The sequence below is a fragment of the Aspergillus lentulus genome, assembly GCF_001445615.1.
Source record: "Aspergillus lentulus DNA, contig: Alt08, strain: IFM 54703, whole genome shotgun sequence".
NCBI classification, from domain to species: domain Eukaryota; kingdom Fungi; phylum Ascomycota; class Eurotiomycetes; order Eurotiales; family Aspergillaceae; genus Aspergillus; species Aspergillus lentulus.
Window position 1 is genome coordinate 1,700,470 of NW_028322118.1, and position 19,143 is coordinate 1,719,612.

The 19,143-nt window shown below is 49.2% G+C and overlaps 6 protein-coding genes across 6 annotated transcripts; 3 read left to right on the top strand and 3 right to left on the bottom strand.

Moving 5' to 3' along the window:
• Positions 1-2,585: 2,585 nt before the first annotated feature.
• ALT_3815 (putative MFS monocarboxylate transporter) lies at positions 2,586-3,962 on the top strand (the record flags this gene model as incomplete). Its single annotated transcript, XM_033560498.2, has 2 exons — positions 2,586-2,790; positions 2,842-3,962. The coding sequence occupies 2 exons, from the start codon at positions 2,586-2,588 to the stop codon at positions 3,960-3,962; spliced, it is 1,326 nt and encodes a 441-aa protein (XP_033416389.2).
• Positions 3,963-4,702: 740 nt separating this feature from the next.
• On the top strand, positions 4,703-7,528 carry ALT_3816 (VIT and vWA domain-containing protein; the record flags this gene model as incomplete). Its single annotated transcript, XM_033560497.2, has 1 exon — positions 4,703-7,528. The coding sequence occupies one exon, from the start codon at positions 4,703-4,705 to the stop codon at positions 7,526-7,528; it is 2,826 nt and encodes a 941-aa protein (XP_033416388.2).
• Positions 7,529-10,401: 2,873 nt separating this feature from the next.
• Positions 10,402-11,430, bottom strand: abfI (putative alpha-L-arabinofuranosidase; the record flags this gene model as incomplete). The annotated part of the gene is made up of 1 exon (XM_033560496.2): positions 10,402-11,430. One exon carries the CDS (start codon positions 11,428-11,430, stop codon positions 10,402-10,404), a length of 1,029 nt encoding a protein of 342 aa, XP_033416387.2.
• Positions 11,431-13,272: 1,842 nt separating this feature from the next.
• Positions 13,273-15,510, bottom strand: ALT_3818 (glycoside hydrolase family 71 protein; the record flags this gene model as incomplete). Its single annotated transcript, XM_033560495.2, has 4 exons — positions 13,273-13,413; positions 13,466-14,943; positions 15,111-15,351; positions 15,433-15,510. 4 exons carry the CDS (start codon positions 15,508-15,510, stop codon positions 13,273-13,275), a joined length of 1,938 nt encoding a protein of 645 aa, XP_033416386.1.
• A 118-nt stretch (positions 15,511-15,628) lies between these two features.
• ALT_3819 (uncharacterized protein) lies at positions 15,629-16,102 on the top strand (the record flags this gene model as incomplete). Its single annotated transcript, XM_033560494.1, has 1 exon — positions 15,629-16,102. The coding sequence occupies one exon, from the start codon at positions 15,629-15,631 to the stop codon at positions 16,100-16,102; it is 474 nt and encodes a 157-aa protein (XP_033416385.1).
• Positions 16,103-17,965: 1,863 nt separating this feature from the next.
• Positions 17,966-18,433, bottom strand: ALT_3820 (uncharacterized protein; the record flags this gene model as incomplete). The annotated part of the gene is made up of 1 exon (XM_033560493.1): positions 17,966-18,433. The coding sequence occupies one exon, from the start codon at positions 18,431-18,433 to the stop codon at positions 17,966-17,968; it is 468 nt and encodes a 155-aa protein (XP_033416384.1).
• Positions 18,434-19,143: the final 710 nt, after the last annotated feature.

The following is a 19,143-nucleotide window of genomic DNA, read 5'->3' on the forward strand; positions in this document are numbered from 1 at the left end:
CGATAACGGCGAGTGCCGCATGGAACCCATAGACTTGAGGAGGCAAGGAAGAGGTTAAGTAGGCAACTTCATTCTTGGCTTTGTCCCATAGAGGTGCGAAAGGTCGCAACAAAATGTAGGGGACACCTGCAGGAAACATATAAGCGAAAGAATCTGGGGAGAGAATCATCCATAAGGAGGCATCTCGAAGGTCTCAAACGAACTCTTGTCCGAGAAGTAGAGGAGTCCGGGAGATCAACCTGCGCATACCTAGTTGCAATCATCAACATTGATTCTTTCAAAGTTGTTCATTTGAGACCTGCGATGCGGAAATGGTGTCTGTATGCAGGGCCCCAGTTCAACCTCGCACTCTTGATCACACTGGCTGCCAACATCTAAGGGTAGTTGTTCAGTGTTTGCCAGGCTTTTCCCACGCCCCGAGCAGGTCCAGCATGTCGGCCAAAGACCAGAAGTCGACGTCCCTGAACTGGGATTTACTTAGTTGAAACTTTGCGATATACTGGCACGGCCAGTCTGGATGCAGATATCCTTGACATGTTGTCGAGGCCGCAAGGACGCATGCACTCGGCGGCATGATTGCCAGATATCCGCACATTTCAAATGCACGGTTATACACTTAGTGGTAATAGGTCCGATCATTACTACTAAGTAGTAATAGCTGCGAATCTGCTTCATCAGCTTCCTCGGACGGAAAGCTCAGAAAACCGAAAACTGAACACCAAACTTCTAGAAAAACCGAGAAAACACCCCTTAATCATCATCCTTCACAATCTCATGCTCAGCTAACAACCAGTCCTTAGACGCTGAAAGGTCGGTTTCCAGAGAAATATATTGATGTGCATACCAAGTGGACCAGCTTGCTTTGCCTCCTGGCGAGCGCTCTTCCGGGCCCCATCAACATGCGCATTTTCGATATTCAACATCTGAAAAGTCGAGATATTAGACCGTAATTCATAAAATCACTGAGAATAATTCCCCAAAAGCTTAGTTTATCATGGAGGTATTGCATATACCTTATCAACTGAGAATTTTCCGAGGACAATCTCAAAAAAATAAAAAGACAGTTTAGTGAGCGCGCTCGGCATTTCCAGTTTTAGACCGTTCGCCTAATTCTCGGGTTTACTGGGAAAATCAGTAAAAAGACCCCCAGTTTCCATGAAAGATAAGGAATTTCTTACCTCATCAAAAAGACCTTTTAGAACCAACCACTGCTCCAGCATTGCCAGCTTTTAAAGTCAGAAAGGTAGGTAAAACCGAGGTTCGCACAGTCGGTGTTCGGAAAGCAGGGGAAACCCAAGTACATACATCGTACGGACAACCACAGGGGAGGAGTTTGCGACCATCATCAGTATGTGTCTTGACGGTACCAGGCATTCTCTGAAAAACCGAGAATTAATGAGTAGAATGAGGTAGAAAATGAGGAAAATGAGTATAGATCAGGTTTCATGCCGCATTCGAACTCTTGCATGTAGGGTCGCCGTGAGGAACCAAACGCTGTGCGCTTCCAGCCTGGCAACCGCTTGATGGAATCTGGCTTGGTTCGTTTTGACCGCGTTGTCTGTGCCGTAGCAGGCCGCATGCTTTATCAAATCCGCAGGGGCTCGCAACTGGAAGCAAGTGTCAAAGGAAATGCTTACCTCCCTGGCATTGCCTCTGCCTTTGCCTCTCCCTTTCCAGGTTCCTGGATTGACCGGCATCAGATACCGGAAAACAACAGACGGTTCAAATTGCGGTAGCAGTAAGCAGCAAATATGAACAGAAAAATCAGCAAGATGTGGTAGAACTGGAAAGATGAGCAAGTAGGTCGTGGTGAAGCAAATGAAGAAGAGAGGTGGGTTGGAGAGATGAAAACTGGTTGCCAAAGTGGGTGCAGCATGTAGTAGTGAATGAAATACTGGAAAATAGATGAATACAGTGAATGGACCACCCAGTGGGAAGTGAATTGGTCTATTAGTGAAGGTACACAGTTCGAAGGACGATATTATAAGGACGAAAGAATGTATACAGTTTTGTGGTTGATCATTGCTTGAGAAGATTTAGTAGATATTTATGTTGCACCTTGCCAAAGCTCTAGTAAGATAGAAACTTGTTGCAAAGAAAGTATGCAGGGAGCAATCTATGCAACGCTGCCTCCTGCGACTTCCCTTACCCAAACGAGAAGACATGAAGCTATCCGAAGCATGGCTGCTTGCAACAAGCAGCTTATACTCCCAGAATAACTGCTACCTACAAACAACTACCATTCTCAAGACAATTTGGCGGAAGGTATTCCTGAGTTGTCGTGTCTCATTGTCAGTAGCCGTTCATCACACGGATATCGTCAACCCTTACTATACGGTAGCTGTCCACTTGCACTCAGAATGCCTCTAAAATCTAAATAAACATGTATACATGATATCAAAGAGTGTTTGGGTTGATCTTCTCGTTTCTGTTATACACTCTATTTGCGATCAATGTGATTGGGTGAGGACCGCGCCCTTTGGACGACATTTGATCCACCGATCCGAAATACCACCCCGGCTGCACCATGAATGCTCTCAACTTCAATTTCTCTTCATCAAGGCAGTAAATTAAGGTAAAACAAGATGCATCGATCGAGCAGTGCAGACACCTACGAAATAGCGCCAGTACACCATGGCCAACCCACCAATCCGTTGGCAGAGCCGGACGGAGATATGCAAACGGAAGGCAGAGTCAGCTGGGCCTATCCAGAAGGAGGCTGGGAAGCCTGGACTTGTCTCCTGGGCTCATCACTGATGATGTTTCCATCCTTTGGCTTTCAAACTGCAGGTATCCATCTCCATTTCCATCTTAAAATCCACGGCTACTGACAGACGACAGTCGGATCGGTCCAGGACTACATCAGCACCAACCAGCTGGCAACGTACAGCGTCCGGGATGTGGGCTGGATTACTGCCATTCTTGTTTTTCTGACTTTGTTCCTTGGAGTCCAGGTCGGACCTCTGTTTGATCGATACGGACCGCGAATTCTATTGGTGGGGGGTTCCCTCGCGAACGTTGCCTCCTATCTTCTGCTGGCGCAATGTAGAGAGTACTGGCAATTTGTGCTCTCCCTGAGCATATTAGGAGGCGTCTCATCTGCGGTCATTACAACCGTCTCCATCGCCGTGCTGAGCCACTGGTTTAATCGTCGCCGCGCGCTCGCCTCGGGAATCTGCATGGGTGGTTCCTCCGCTGGAGGGGCAATCATCCCTCTGCTGCTGCGCAAACTCTTCCCGCAACTGGGGTGGACATGGGCTATCCGGACGATTGCATTTATGGCGATTGTATGCTACACGGCTGGCATCATCTTGGTCAAAGGACGACTCCCCACGGGTCATCGCAGCCGCGCCACTGTTGATTTTGGAGCTTTCAGGTCTCCACGGCTATGCTTCCTCGCGGCGGCCGTCTTTTCGTTTGAGTTTATCATCTTTGGCTGCGCAGCACTGCTACCCACTTACGTCCGTTATGCTGGTTTCCCTCTTGACGTGCAATTCTACTCTCTCACGCTCCTCAACAGCATGAGCTTTTTGGGACGTGTGCTTCCCGGTCTAGCAGCCGATCAATTGGGCCGGTTCAACATTCTTCTGGCGCTGGTCGTCATGACGCTATTGGTAATGAGCACCGTGTGGCTCCCGTTTGGGTCTCGCGGTCAAGCTACATTGTATGCCGTCGTCGCTATTTTTGGCTTTGGCTCTGGTGGGTGGCTGTCCTTGGCGCCTGTATGTGCAGGCCAGCTGTGTCGGACTGAGGAATACGGGCGATTCTACGGGACTATCTACAGTGTTGCGGCTTTTGGGGTGTTATTGACTGTTCCTGTTGGAGGAGAGCTGCTTCAGTCGACTACGCCGCAGGTGTTGATTGGTTTCTACTCGGCAGTTCTCATGGTGGGACTGGTGAGTGTAGTCATGACTCGATGGGCCTTGTTGGATTGGAGGTGGAAGTGGAGGGTCAAGCTGTAGCTGCTCGGCCGAAGGACAGTGAAGATTAATCGATTGATATCAGTTGATAGTGAATACCTAGGCTGCTCAGCGAGTATCTCTGTCATCTTGGCAACAATTGTCCGGCCAACTCAAGAGTATATCTAGGCAACATGATTGAGGGGACGATTGAAACAAGTATTACAATAAGTCCTGTGGTTTTAGTTCGTCACTACTATCACATTATTCAGAAAGAACATACACTGTGTCTCACGAGACCTCGGTTGTTGTACGTTGTCCCGCCGTCGTCTTGTCATATATACCCGCTCCTCGTCTTTCCTCATACTCAAGCACAAGCTTCAGATGCAACAACATGCAGGTACTTTGGTAGACTAGACCATGGAGCATTAATAATAATCCCCAATTCAGAGATAATAGCAAATTTGTCATGTGAATTTCATATGAATGTGTTGAGGGAAAAGAACAATGTTGAATGGCGGCCTTCCGAAACAGGATAATTTAGCGAGTCATATCATCACAAGTATATCAAGACTGCCTAGCTACGTCAGAACGTTATTTGACTCATTTGCAAGCTAAAGTAGACAAGGTTTATAAGCCGAGTGGCTCAGCGATTCTAGGCTCCAACATGACCCATTGATAATTGGTGGACAAGGCTCACCCGCTTGCTGCCTACAGCACTACACTAGTACTACTCCTAGTATATATTGAGTGCCAGCTCCACCTGTTCAATCACTCTATCAACCAACAAGATTAGAACCAAAATGACAGTCTCATATCTCTGCGGGTGTAGCTACTTTACCCACCCTCAAGCAAAGCCAGTCTACCTACCCCGTATCGGCATCAAAGCCCACGCGACTATCCTCTCGTCCGTTGCCAGAACAGTCCTCACCCAAACATACACAAACTCATCCAAGAACCTCCTCGAAGAAGTCTCATATACCTGTCCGCTCTACGATGGCGTCAGTGTAGTAAGTTTCGACTGTCTGATCGGCGACCGCACGCTGCACAGCCGCGTCAAGCCACGCAAGCAAGCCAAGGCGGAATACGACGATGCGGTCTCAAAGGGCGAGTCCGCGGCGCTGATGGCGCATACGCTGAGTGCCTCGGACGTATTCTCCATCCGACTCGGAAATGTTGGGCCGGATGAGAAGGTTGTAGTAGAGATTACCCTTGTCGGGGAGCTGAAGCAGGATGCGCAGAGTGATGCCGTGCGGTATACGCTGCCTAATTCTATTGCGCCGCGGTATGGCTATCAGGCGGAGGATATGAGCATGCCGCCCGAGGCAGATGTGGATGGTATTTCTATTACTGTGGATGTGCAGATGGAGAGTGCGGCGATTATCCGGGAGGTCCAGTCGACGAGTCATTCGCTGAGTGTGGCGCTGGGACGGGTGTCGGTGTCGGAATCAGGTGCGTCTGACAAGGCATTCAATCCGGCGCAGGCATCTGCACGTGTCAATCTTAAGGAAGATCGGACGGCCCTGTCTCGCGACTTTGTCCTCCTTGTCAAGGCAGATGGACTCGACACGCCCCGTGCGATGCTGGAGACGCACCCGACCATCCCTGACCAACGGGCAATCATGACGACTCTTGTCCCGAAATTTGGCCTTGAGCCGATCAAGCCTGAGATTATCTTTGTGATCGATCGCAGTGGAAGTATGATGGACAAAATTGACACTCTCAAGTCGGCCCTCAAAGTCTTTCTTAAGAGTCTCCCGGTGGGAGTGTGTTTTAATATCTGCTCGTTCGGCAGCTCCTACTCCTTTTTGTGGAAGCAGAGTCTTCTCTACAATGCCGAGAGCCTTCAGGAAGCTCTGAGCTTTGTCGATGTCGTCCGTGCAGATATGGGCGGAACGGAGATGCAGGAGGCTGTCGAGGCTACGGTCCGCAGTCGGCTAAAGGACAAGGAATTGGAGGTCTTGATATTGACGGATGGGCAAATCTGGAACCAAGAGGCACTCTTCAAGTTCACCCGTGAGACGGCTGCTGATAATAGTGCACGGTTCTTCTCGCTGGGAATTGGCAATGGAGCGTCGCATTCGCTCGTTGAGGGGATTGCGCGAGCTGGGAATGGCTTCTCGCAGGTGGTCGTGAATTACGAAGAGCTGGACAGGAAAGTGGTGCGCATGCTCAAGGGAGCGCTGACGCCACATATTTCCGACTACAAGCTGGAGGTCGAGTACGATGACAGTGGGGAGGATTTCGAGGTCGTTCTCCCGGAGCGTCCGAAAACCATGACTGTCGATGAGACGGAAACGAAGCAACAGCCGATTTCCCTCTTTAATGCAGACTACAAGGAGGACGAGCAGAAGACGGACGGAGAACCACTGCCAGTTCTCACACCTCCCCCAACCATCCAAGCACCATACAAAATCCCATCTCTCTACCCTTTCATCCGAACCACAGCGTACCTTCTGGGTACGTCAACCATGCAGACCCCCAAAGGCCTCATTTTCCACGCCACTTCAAAGGAAGGCCCGCTCGTCCTGCGCATTCCCATCGATGATATCGGCATGGGAGAGACAATCCACCAACTCGCCGTCCGAAAGGCCATGATCGAGCTCGAGGAAGGACACGGCTGGCTTGCCGCCGCAACCAGCAACGGAAACTCATTCGCTAATCTCCATCCCGCCTCGAAAGAGCGCATCATCGCTCGCGAATGCGAGAAACTCGGAACCCAGTTCCAAGTAACAGGCAAGCACTGCTCGTTCATCGCCCTAGAGAAAGACAGCACCTCGGACCAGGAGAAAGAGAAGGATATTGCCGACCTGCCTACCTCTGAGACTACTGGAGAAGAAAGTACCGTCTACCAGGTTAGTGCAGCAGCGCCCGGCCCTGCTCGCGCCAGGTGCAGGAGACTAGCCTCAAAAGCGCATAGGAAGGTCCTTCCACCCTCGCCCCCGTCACAAGGGACGCGGTTCAGTGCACGTCTACGGGCAATGGACGCCCCACGACCGTCCTCAAATTCAGAGCAGCGCTGGGCTAAGAGTTCAACGGCAAGCGCAGTCCCAGAGTCGTTATTCGGTGCGCCTGGAGTTGCAAGATCCATAGATACGAGGGTGTCACCACCTCCACCCCCGGCTCCAGGGACTGAATCTTACTATGCTGCCCTGATGGCGGAGGCGGCCTCTCTCCCCGCCGACTTCTCGGACGATATGATGGAGATAGAAGACGCAGTCTCTGATGGCTCGGTCGGGTATTCCCCCGCGTCTCCTATCTTGTCTTCTAACAACCTTAATGAGACGGCCGGGGCCGCAAGCCAAGTCCACAGAATAATTGCCCTGCAGTCCTTCGAGGGATACTGGACTTGGTCAGCGGAGCTGATGAACGCCTTAGGGCTGGATGAGCGGGATATCCGAGCCCGGCTGATGCAACTATTTCAAAAGGACAGCAGAGGGTCTAATCTGACGGTCATTGCGACCATGCTGGTAATGGCGTATCTCTCCATTCACTGTGCGGCAGATCGGTCAGTCTGGGAACTGGTGTACGACAAGGCTGAGGGGTGGAAGAGGCAGAAGATTGTGGAGATGGGGGACGAGGGAAATGTTCTCAAAGCGAAGGAGCCGGAGATCAGTGCCTTGGTATGAGATTATGATTTGTGATGCTCGTTGGCGTTAGGACTCTGCTTTAGGTTTCTCTGTAGTTCAAATTTTTGATATGCCAAATGAGTTACCGCAATTGAAGGGTTCCAATCCTCGCAGTTATGAGGTGACCGACGCTTTTGGCAACAAGGAATTTTTGTCAGAATTTTCCTTTTAGCTGCAACTGGCCTCATTAGTTAGATAGGTTTACGAGTATCACTCTACCTTTGATCTTAGGGCATAATTAGCTTGGTATACAGGTCGTTCTTTGAACTAGAATTCCCTCGCAGTGATATCCCCCGCTGCTAGAATCATTGCCATCCATAGATAAAGAGATGGTATCGGTTAGCCTACCTTGTAAAGGAGTAAAAGGAGAGTAGATCCTGTGTCTCTTCATTGGACAGCTCATCAAAGGGAATGTCCGCTTTGAGTTCTTCATTTCTTCTAGGAATGTGTTTGCTGTCTCTGATCCATATTCACTGTCTTTGTAATTCACTTTCTAAGAGAGGCATTGCTTTCTAGCATTCACTGGATTTCATTCACTACTTTCCATTCAATCATATGGAGAATGGCTCTGTATAAGTCTGCAGCCAACCCCTTCAGATACCTTCTTCTCCTACTACCTCATCATCTGCCTTCCGTCAACCTGGTATACAGAAACATGCGATTTATCCATACGTCTACACATAACCGATTCGATTCCTTACTATCACTAAGGACTACGCAGTAAAGCTGATCACCTCCCCACGAAGGCCTCAAACATGGTACTGATTCAGTATGGTTCATTAGACAGATACTTATAAGCAAGCCAGTCTCATGATGCAGAATCTGGATAGCTGTGTCTGCTAGAGAGGTAGTAGCCACTGGTGGAGTGGCGAACTCGATCCCAGAAGCACACGCGGCCTCATATATACTCGCCATTTTCATGGAGATGCTGGGGATGTACACCACCATGTTGAACAACTCATTCCCTTGGCGAAGATGACGCCGTGAAGCTCCTTGGCAGACAGTCAAGTACGTCCCACCAGATGGGAGTGCTAACCTGATCGAAGACATAATTGAGGCAGAGGAAAACAATACATTAAGCCAACTCTCTCAGAGCGTTGTACAGGCCTCTCAAACCAATGAAGGTGGCCGGTCCAGTTGATAGATCAGACGAGGTACAACCATCGCCAGTTTATCACAATACTCAGCCGGAAACAAGCGTTTACCGCAGTCAATCTAGTACTCAATTGATAATTGAACCATAGAGATGGATCCTGTCAATAATCAGACTCACCGCAAGGAAAAAGGCAACTCCTCGAGGCGACTCTGGCATCGGGTCCTGAGGACAAGGAGAACCGCGTCCAGGTTCCGCGAACTAAATCACACGATACTGTCAGTGAAGATAATTTATCAGTCAGTTTCTGTCAATCTGAGGTCCGCTGCAGAAATGAGCGAGTTCTGATACTGACTACCTTGACTCTGCGATGGAAAGATCATGGACAATAAGAAGACAATGCCCAGAGGCCTGATGACTGGTACTACCCAATGTGTCATGCTTGTAAGAAGCACCCGCGAGAGAAAGACAATATATCCTTCAGCGGGCCTACGCAGACACACGTTACCGTATCCCAGAGACGGGACTACCTGAACACGGGGATGCTGGTGGGGACACGTCCAGGAGGACGTTCAGACTGTGAATTGATGCAGTCAAAGTTTCCAATTGCCATGAGAATCAATTCCTCGGTTTTTCAGTTCTCTGGAAAACCCCGCTTGAAGGCCGCCGCCGTGGTTGGCAACTTGAATGATTGGCTACATATCCTGATCTATGGCTTTGATTATGGCTGTCGTATTGGTCAGTGGTCTTCTGGATCTTGGTAAATCGCTACAGATTGATCGCAAAGAGAGGGCCCCGGAGGATGAGTTGGATGGAGACTCCAATGAGGGACTTGACTGCAGTGTATTCCACACAGACCTGTGTTGCCAGGCTGTGTCTTCCTGGCCAATTGTCTGCTATGTCCTCTATCACCAATATCGCGGCGACCAGCTCAAGGCTAACCCCGTCATCCCAACCACTGATACTCTTCAATATGAACAAGTCAAGGAATGAACCCTGCCTCTACTGCCAGCACTGAAAAATGCGCCCAAGTCCCGGCGGTTGAAATCCTAGCTTCTTAGTAGGTACCTGGTTGTCTCAGAAGAGTCTGAACTCGAGGTCTCTAGCGACAAGCCACATTGTCTAGAACCAAATGGAATTATTGCACCTATCGCTAGCCTAGAAATATCATCATCCTTTGTCGTATTTGCTCATGTCTATAAACCTTTGTCCCGTTTTGATCACCCATATCACTCACCGCGGGACTCGGATGATCACATGTACTCGCAGGTGGAATTGGCGTCCCTAGCGACAAAGGATGAACAGCTACAGGCACAGAAAGGAAGGAAACAAGTTCGCCATACTTGTGACAGCGACGACTGAGAAATAAATCCTCGACGAAACACGGACGTAGCTGGCTTGGATGAGAATACCTCGATTTGAACCAAGCGGACAGTGTGGTTTACCGTGCCCCGCGTTGATGCACAGGGATAATATGGGATTAAACGTCACTACCGGTTGTCACTACTGGCCAAGGGGTAGCTCGAGGACTTATGAAGGGCAAGAGAAACTACGGTATATTCTCCATGACCTTCCTCTTATCCGGCCTCACACTGTGTTGAATTATGCTAGTTAGACAAAGAGGAATACAATTAATGGAAGAGCAAGGTACTGAGTAACCATCCATTCGTTTGCCATCAAGTAAACTACTATACTCCAATTGTAAATCCGGATTGATTGACTTAGCGACTACTACTCAAGTGTGTCATCAGAGAATCAGTCCAGACAATTGCTGCGAAGCTCAGCAATTAGAGTTGGTCTGCGTGAGGAGACCAAGCTTCCAAGGCAGCAAGTTGTAATCCCCGCTTGCCGACGGGCTCAGTCCCTGATACAGATACCGCAGCTTGCAAGGACTGATCGTCATAGTCTGATCAGTCTGGGTGCGAATTACTTCCCCGTGACTGATACTCTTTGTCCATGGCGTGCCGCTAAAGGCAACGTTGTTCGAGCGCGCAAAGGGATTAGACTCGGTGTTGGCGAGGCCCTTCCACGATCCTGCCAGACTGTTGGCAGTCCAGGAGCGGAAGTACCGCTGTCCATCGCTGCCAATCGCCTCCACGAGGAGAAGATACTCCCCGTTCCCAGTGTGGTAGACGTTTGACGCCTCGAACAGAGCGTTCTTGTTGGAGTCGGACATGGCAATCACTGTATTGCCCATGCCGTTGGGGAAGTTGGCCAGGGAGGTCTGCGAGCGGTACAGATGGCCGTTGTCGTCTGAGGAAAACAGGTAGCAGTTGCTTGAATCGCAGATAGTCCACATATCGACCCAGTTGCCGTTGCCCTTATTCTGGGCGATGATGCTGGGCATGCTGCTGAAGAAATTCTTTGGTTTGCTCCATCCGGCTGGGTTGGCAATGTTCGGATTAGTCGAATAAGCTGCGTTGCCGTTCTGGAAGACCAGGTACCAGAGGTTGTGTGGCTTGAAGAAGAAGACCTGCGGCGCGGCGCGATAGCCTGAGCCAATCGGGGTCTGGTCAAGGTAGTGGAAAGTGGCCTTGTTGGCCTGGCTGAAGTCCTTGAAGTTGAAGTAGACGAGGTTGTAGCCGGATTTCACGGCCGTGCTGGCGAAGACGTGATACGTCCCGTCCACTTCGACGATGGAGGGATCTTTGATAGCTGCGATGTTGCGGCCATCGTTCTTAGGGTCGACCAGAGGCCCGCTGGAGCTCCATTTGAAGCTGCTGGGAAGGGCCGCCGCCGCAAGGGTAGAGATGAGAAGAAGGAGGAAGAACTTCATCGTGTCGAAAGGCTGTGCATTTCGTATGACCATTCTGCAGGCCGCGATGGCTCTTTTATATTTTCCCTTCTATCTCATGTCTGAAGAGGTCCGTCTAACCAGCAATGAAAAAAGGGTCCAGAGACTCCGGCTAAACACGCGATGAAACACAACATCGCCTGACGAAGAGTATACTTTCCGGTATGATAACTGCAAATCCTGCCAGACCAACAAGGATGTGCGGAATATTACCGAGACGGGCTCGTGTGCCTTGAAATCCGCGACAAAACAGGAAATCGAAGGACTCCAACACGGCACTCTTTAACTCTCCATTTGCCGTCAATCATTTATTTTCCCCTTACCCTGTCGCGGATTGACATTCCCATTACCAAAAACGATATTTAGAATGCGGAGAATGGACCCTCTTGGCACCTTCGCCGGACCCTGAGCCCCACCGGGGGGATTTCAGCCTAAAATCCGTGACGAAGTCTGTCTGGGGATGTCTCAAATGCGCAGAGACAGGGGATGGCCCAGATGGGTCCAGGCACTGACAACTCCGTGGTGAGGGAATAGTTTTCAGTGGATTAGAATTTTGAGAGCATCGTCGAGATCGAAAGCAACGTAGCCTTCATTCGGCAATTTTGTCTCCGACTTTAATTTGCATCCTACCTTGACTGAGAGATGTTAAGAGAGATGCCGAGTCAGAATAACCAGCACACGGTCATGGAACTAACATAAACCAACAGTAGCGAGTTCTCAGGATAGGTGTGGACATGGGCGTGTGTTGAAGGAGAACACATGTGTATCAAGCGACACTGGATTGGTAGTCCAAGTCTAATGACGCGCTGCAACTCCCCTTCGTCCTGTTTATTATTCGTGATGCTCGAAGATATCATGTCCTACCACCGAGCGTCATGACGGCACGGCTTCAGTAAGTGAGCTTAAAATTACAGGGGCCATTGTGGAATGGGAAAGTTACAAAGCACTTCTTTCATCTGAAGAGGTGTTCTATGACCTAACCAAGAGACAGGCTAATTTTTATGTCGAGAAAATCATGGACGGAATTCTGTCTGTTCTCAACCTTTATCATCCATATGAATTATCCTGAATCATGTATAAATAAACCTCTTGATTACTAACCGACAGCCTTTTATCACGAATAGATCTATGAACTTCTATGTGCACCTAAGGAACATCTTTCTGCTTTTAATGACTTCGCTTCTTGAGTAAACGCTTGTGACCATATATCTCTGGATTCTGCAAGCACAATACATGAACCAACCAGGAAGACTGAACCTGCAGTCGGTTTGCGAAGAGCGCTTGCCTAGAACATTGTCTATGACCGCAAGACACGGAGAGTGCATGCGAGTCACACCTTAAGAATTCCCTGTCCAGCCATGCTACTCAGCCAAGCGTGTTCCTGAATATAAGGTCCTCTTACTTCAAAGCCAGAACTTTCCACTATTACATAGCACCACGGTTGGGTTAGAGTGCATTTTGGTTGACGCCCGCTAGGAATAGCCAATAATCTGTCCTCAGATGTAACGCATATGAATAGCTAAATTCCCGCAAACCGACGGACAGTGGATGGCTTCCGCACGGGATCGGGCCATCGCTGCTGCCTAGAGATAGACGACGGCGCACAGAAGACCTTAACAAATCTGAAGACAACCATATCCCTGTTGCTCTGCTGTCGTATGTAGGTGGCGAATTAAAAGACGTATCAATTGATCTGGACCTGTTTGTTGGCAATAATGAAGGTGCACTTTTGATTCCTAGTCCATTGTAGAATACTCCATCTAAGCTATCTAAAAGTCATTATAGCGGGGAGGAAACTTCTCCATGTAGGCCAAGAGAAGCCGTTTCACAATAAAGGGACATGGCGAAGTGCCTGTCCTATACGCCAGACGCCAAATTCGGCCGGCGAGAATTGTCAGACGCTGATATCAACCTATCGGAGCGGACTATAATGAGGACGGCTCCTTCGCGTTTGTGTAACAGGCTCAAGGCCTTGAGCATTGTCATGGAGGGTCCCGACTGGTCGCAATAGTGTAGAAAGAGTTCAAACCAGCCAATGCAGTCAACCCACCCGTGAGGCTGTAAACCAGCTGGAGTCGAATGACGGCGTCGGGAGGCTCCCAGTTGCCGTGATTATTGGCATCGTCGCAAGAGTGGTGGGATGGGCAGTCGCAGCAGGCAATGTGGCGCAAGCAGCAGTAGGACAGTACCCTCGGCTACACGCAAAGCGACACAGGTCATCATAACGAGTGACATCCATGCCACTAGCGGCATGCCCAGCAACATCAGCTGCAGGAGGTGGCAGAACCAGAGGGCCCGTTGCATGGCAGGAGCATGCATTCATTGGACAGAAACCATATTGACAAGCAAAATTGCAAAGACCGGCGAGGTTCCCTTCTCCTGAGCCGCTGATACAACTAGGTGGACTGAAATCAGATACCGTGGGAGTCGACAGTGGGGCCGAGACGGTTCCACAGGCTGTGTCCGGGCAGTATCCGTACGTACAGTCAAAGCTGCACAAACCGATATAGCTAGCATCCTCTCCAGCAATAGGATAGCCGCGGATCTCACTAGCAGCGGGCAGCGAGGGTGGTTTTCCCATTGCCTGACACGTACAGGCGCTAATGGGGCAGTATCCAAGAGAGCACGCGAAGTTACAAAGGCCCTCAAAATTGTAGGAGCCCGTGCCTTTGATACACTTTTGGTCTGCGATATTCAGCGCTGGGGTGGCTGAGATCTTATCTGAAGAGAATGAACTCCCCACCCACGCATTCCAGTTCTGGATGTTATTCTGGCAAGTATTGCTGATAGGCGCGCCGATGACTTCAGCAATAGCCTTGCCGCCACGGGAGAGGGTGACTATGACTTGTCCGGTCCTTGTACCGATTGGCATACTACCATGGTATAGACCTATTCCACCATCTGGAGTATACTCCCACGTCAGTGACTCGGGTACTCCTGCAATGCTAACTGTGACTATCGCAGGGGAGCTGAGCAGTGCAGTGAAAAAGATTCGATCTTGGGCGACGTCAGTTGGTGGAAGTTCGAGTTGTAATTGGCTAGCCGTATTCCCCGAAGTGCCACCAGTTGAACACGCTGCAGCAGGAGATTTTCGATACCACGTTGTAATGCCTTCGCGGCTCACGGTGGCAGTACCAGTTTTGTAGAGATTAATAACAAAGGGGAGAAACTTGCGCCATCCGTCATGAGGCATATCAGTGGCATTGTTATAAGGTGCTTGTCCGATACTGAAGGCTGCCATAGCATCGTCACGTAATGGTTCGATATAATGGGATTCGCCATAGTCATTCCAGGAGATGATCTCCACAAAAATGGGTTGAAAATAGATTATCTGTTGCCAGCGATTGTACCAAAGGTCATCGCCCCGCCACAACCAGTTTTTGTTATATCCAGGGAGGTTAGTGAAGAACCATGGCGAGGCGGGCATCATATATGGGGCCCCATCCAGCGTTTGATTATACGATGCGTCAGTATACGTCGTCAGATCTTCATTGCCCCAAGGCCAAACAGCCCAGCTGAAAAGGCCATCTGCCACGCTGGATTGCCAGGCAGGTTTGCACCGAGGAAGGACCAGTCAGGTACAAAGAAGCAACCGGCCTTTGCCTTGATGCCAATCCAATCATCGGCATTGGCTGATCCTTCAAACGTGGAGACAAATGGTCTGCCACCATGGGAGTAGTATGCCTTACTCTAACCATATTGGTAGATATAGCCAACAACTGTATCCTGTGGCCAGGGCCCATTACCCGCATAATCGAAGGGGAGGAAGAGTTTGAAACCAAGACTCTCTGCGGCTGCAAAGGCAGCCGATAATGCTTCTGAATTGACAGGGTCGTCGAATGCCATATTTAGAGCAAAAGCATCGATATGAGCTTCCTGCGCGAGCTTCATGTCTTCTACCCATGTTGTGGCAGTGTAGTTCGCAGAATTTGTCACCTAGACCATCAGTCAGTTACGTTGGCCAGCGGAGCCAAGAGACGGATTTCATGGAGCTGATAATAACGTTTCCATACGCACCATGAAATGGGCAAAGACTGCCTTTGCCTGCACATGGCGAATACACAGCAGAGAGATCAACAGATGAAGGAATACCATCAGTGAATTGAATATAAATCCTCTGACAGAGCTAAGTTGTCGATGTGACGGAACCAGATATCGAGGAATACAAGTGATTTTGGATACAGTAGCAGTCGACTCAGCCTTGACCACAGGAATGTGCGCCGGCGCAGCAAACACCCTCTGGGATTATCTGCAAAGGGACAACTACGCGAACACAAAATATCTGGTTGGACATGCCATGGATGGTATTGCCCTAAATGTCATTGCCAATGTCCCAAATTTCTTCATCAATGCCCTCTTGACTCGCTGGGCTGCCTCTAGCAGCACATCCGATGCATGCGGTCAGAAGGACGATGCCACTTACGCTGCGGACGCGGCAAGTTCAATCTATCAATTTTGTCTGGCTATCCAAAATGAAAAGATGGAAGATACGGCTACGCGTTATGATGCCATGGACTCCGAAGACTCGTCCACTCGACCAGCCGGAATGCAAGGCCTAGCCAAATACTTCATATCACAACAGGCTGAAACTTGGGCACCTGTTTGCAGGGATTATGGAATTGTTTGGAGACGCAGGTTGCTGCAAAGCTTCAGGTCGTTGACTGGGTTTTGGTCAGCAAGGGAGTAGACTCAAGTCTTAGGAGGTTGGTGGTGATGTCGAAGGCATTAGCGTATTTGAGCAGCAGATTGTGCCCTGTCAAGCGGGTCCGGAGCTTGGAAGGTGCTCACTTATCAAGAATTTGAATGAAATTTGTTTAGAAAATGACTGTGGCTGGTCGGGTAACTCCACAATCCCAAGTAGTGAAATTGAACATGGGCTTTTCATCGTTCCATCTCAACCAATTGGTAAGGCCCTGTTCGTTCTCTCTAGGAAACTCCTTGATAGATGGAATGCATTTTCCAACCGCGCTGGTCTTCAAGAAACCACTGAGTTAGGAAGCCATGTAATAATCGCAGACCAGTCTGAGCTAGATCGGGAGGCTCTTTTGGTTGGCGTCATTAGCTTCTACTGCTGTTTATCTTTTCCCTTCCGTCTTTGCCTCGATTTGGCCTCCCAGTCACACAGATCGATCATGGAGGAAGCAGCCACTGACACCAGGAAAAAGCCGATGAGTAGCAGCACCGGGAGAACGAGACAGAGCACAAGCAACACGATGAATCGCCAGAATTGCAGATCCCATTCATGGTTTTTTAACTTCCAGTGCCAGTGCCGTTTAACAAGTCCAGCCCAGCTGCAAAGGATCCAGTAGCCTTCCACCAATTCTATTGCAAGAAGGAACAGGTGCAGAATGAAGTAATGAACCACGTGTGATCGGGTTTTGATACGAGGCTCGAGCCATCTGGTGTAGTCATATTCACCTTCACTGTCTTGTTCCGTTCTGAAAAAGGTGATGACTCGGTCTATCCAGAGAACGATGATGATCAGGAAGATCCAGAAAGGGGCTGTGCTGAAGAGCCAGTGTGCAAAGAATTGGAAAAGAGTGCAGTCTGGGCAGCCTGAGGGAGTCATCCTCTCGTGGCTGTCAACAGCTCTTGGTTTGACATTTATCGGTAGTTGTTAAAGAATATTTAGAGCACACAGCTGGAGACTAAGATGACACGTAAGAAGATTGACCCTTAGCTATGTATTTACCTGCCTCTTTAGGCTAAGCGCACACTGTCCTCACTGATCAGGTGCAGTATGTATGCAGGGCATTTACACCGCAGGTTAACTTCAAGAATATCAAACCGCAGTCTTCCATACTAGAATCACCTTCCCCTCTTGCCAAAAACATCTACGGATAATCTTGCTCATTTCCAGCTGCTGGACTTTTCTTCATCCTACGGAAGTATACCCTCTTCGAAAATTTCCACAGCTCCACGCCCCCAGGAAGAATAGCACTGCCTTAACAAAGACAATGCCCCATTCCCATGAGATACCCGTATGCTTGAACATGACATAGGTCAATATTGGGATGTAAAGGATGGGAAACGTGGTCACAAACCCAGCCACAATTGACCAAGAAAAGGAACTGGTTCCTCCAGGTATTAAACGAAGATTCGACTCTGCAGTTGGCTTGCAAAGAGGGCATTCCTGCAATATCATCTATGACCGGGAGACACGGAGAGTGCATTCGCTCTTCTCCTTCCATCTGATATATTCCATTCGCGGCAGTGAAGTATCTACTCTGCTCTTACACTGCTGCTGTTTTCAGAGCAATCATAAACCGGCACTTACTACGGGCTCTTGTATTACAACAGAGTCAGGGTCTGGATCTCTGATTTCCTACATCCACTACGGATATGCCTATGAGGAAACTCAAGTCGAAACAATAAATTCGGACTCCAACCTGTATGTGTACTATTAAACAACATCACCAGCTTGCAACTTCATCTCCGAAAATCATCGAAAAGCAGATGAACCAAAAATCAATGACTGAAAGTACTCACATGTCGTCCACCCATTCTCCCCCTCCGTCAATACCCCAAGCCGGACCAGCTACACAGACAGTTAGCGGACCTTTCTCTGCTCCTTCCAAGCCTGATAAGACAGGAAGCTCCATCCCCAAGGACACATTTTATCCTCCGTAACCAAATACAGTCCCTCACCGCTCGGCTCGCCCTTATCCCAGTCCATGATCAAATGCTGGACTTTCAGCCGCACGGCCGTGATGATCTGATCGACGTTCAGGCCGGCAGCGGGCAAGGCAAAGACCACATTGCCGCGCTTGACGGCGCCGGCGGCTCGGAGAACGTCGAAGGAGGGGTAGACTTTGACGTCGCGGTGGTGGAGTTTGTGGTGCAGTGACTCCAGCAGGATGGGAGTCAGTTTCTTCGGGGAGGTTTTGATATCGAAGAGGACGTGAGCGACTTCGCGGGTGTCGGTGGGTTTGGTATTGCCATTATCGGGGGGTTGAGTTGTAGGATTGGTAGTCTGAGGGGTTTGCTCGGTGGGTTGAGCGGGATAAGGAAAAGACATTTTGACTGGTAGATACGTACCTTTGATGTCAAGATGTTGTGTTCAGGCATTGATATTGAGAGATGAGGGAGGTAGTGGTTGAGAGGATTGGTTTGGATGAGAAGAGACTTGGGCAGGATATCAGACCGAATTTATATTCAAGAGTAAGACATACCAATGCAGTATCTGGACGATAATTCCACTCTCTTGAAGAATATCAAAGCATCCTGCTCTACGGTGAGAGACATTGTAAGAAGAACTGAGATTGCTGCTGTGCGATGTGTATCAGGTGCTAAATGAGGCTGAATGGTAAGAAGGTAAATGCCTTGTAATTCATCATCATTGTCTTAAACGCAAGTATAAAGGGATTATTGATGAACATGTTTTGTGTCATAACGTCGCTTGTCATCCAAGTCAGAGGCTGATGATGCTTTTGGACAAAGGATACCGGACACAAAGCAGCGATATGCTTTATGCTCATTAATCTAAGCACAGACTTCGGTATTTTCCATTCATATTTATAGTGACTGTCAAAGGATATACACGACACTGCATGAGAAAATGTTTCGTTATTTGCCGCGATTGATAAACTCTTTGACTAGGGTGTCTCTAATTGAAGACATAGCCTGCAGGAATTCCGTACGGCATCAAATGCGATCTTGAGTCAGTCCACTCGTTTCGAGGGTCTGAACACTTATTGACACTAACCAGCACAAGAGTACAGAAGTGAA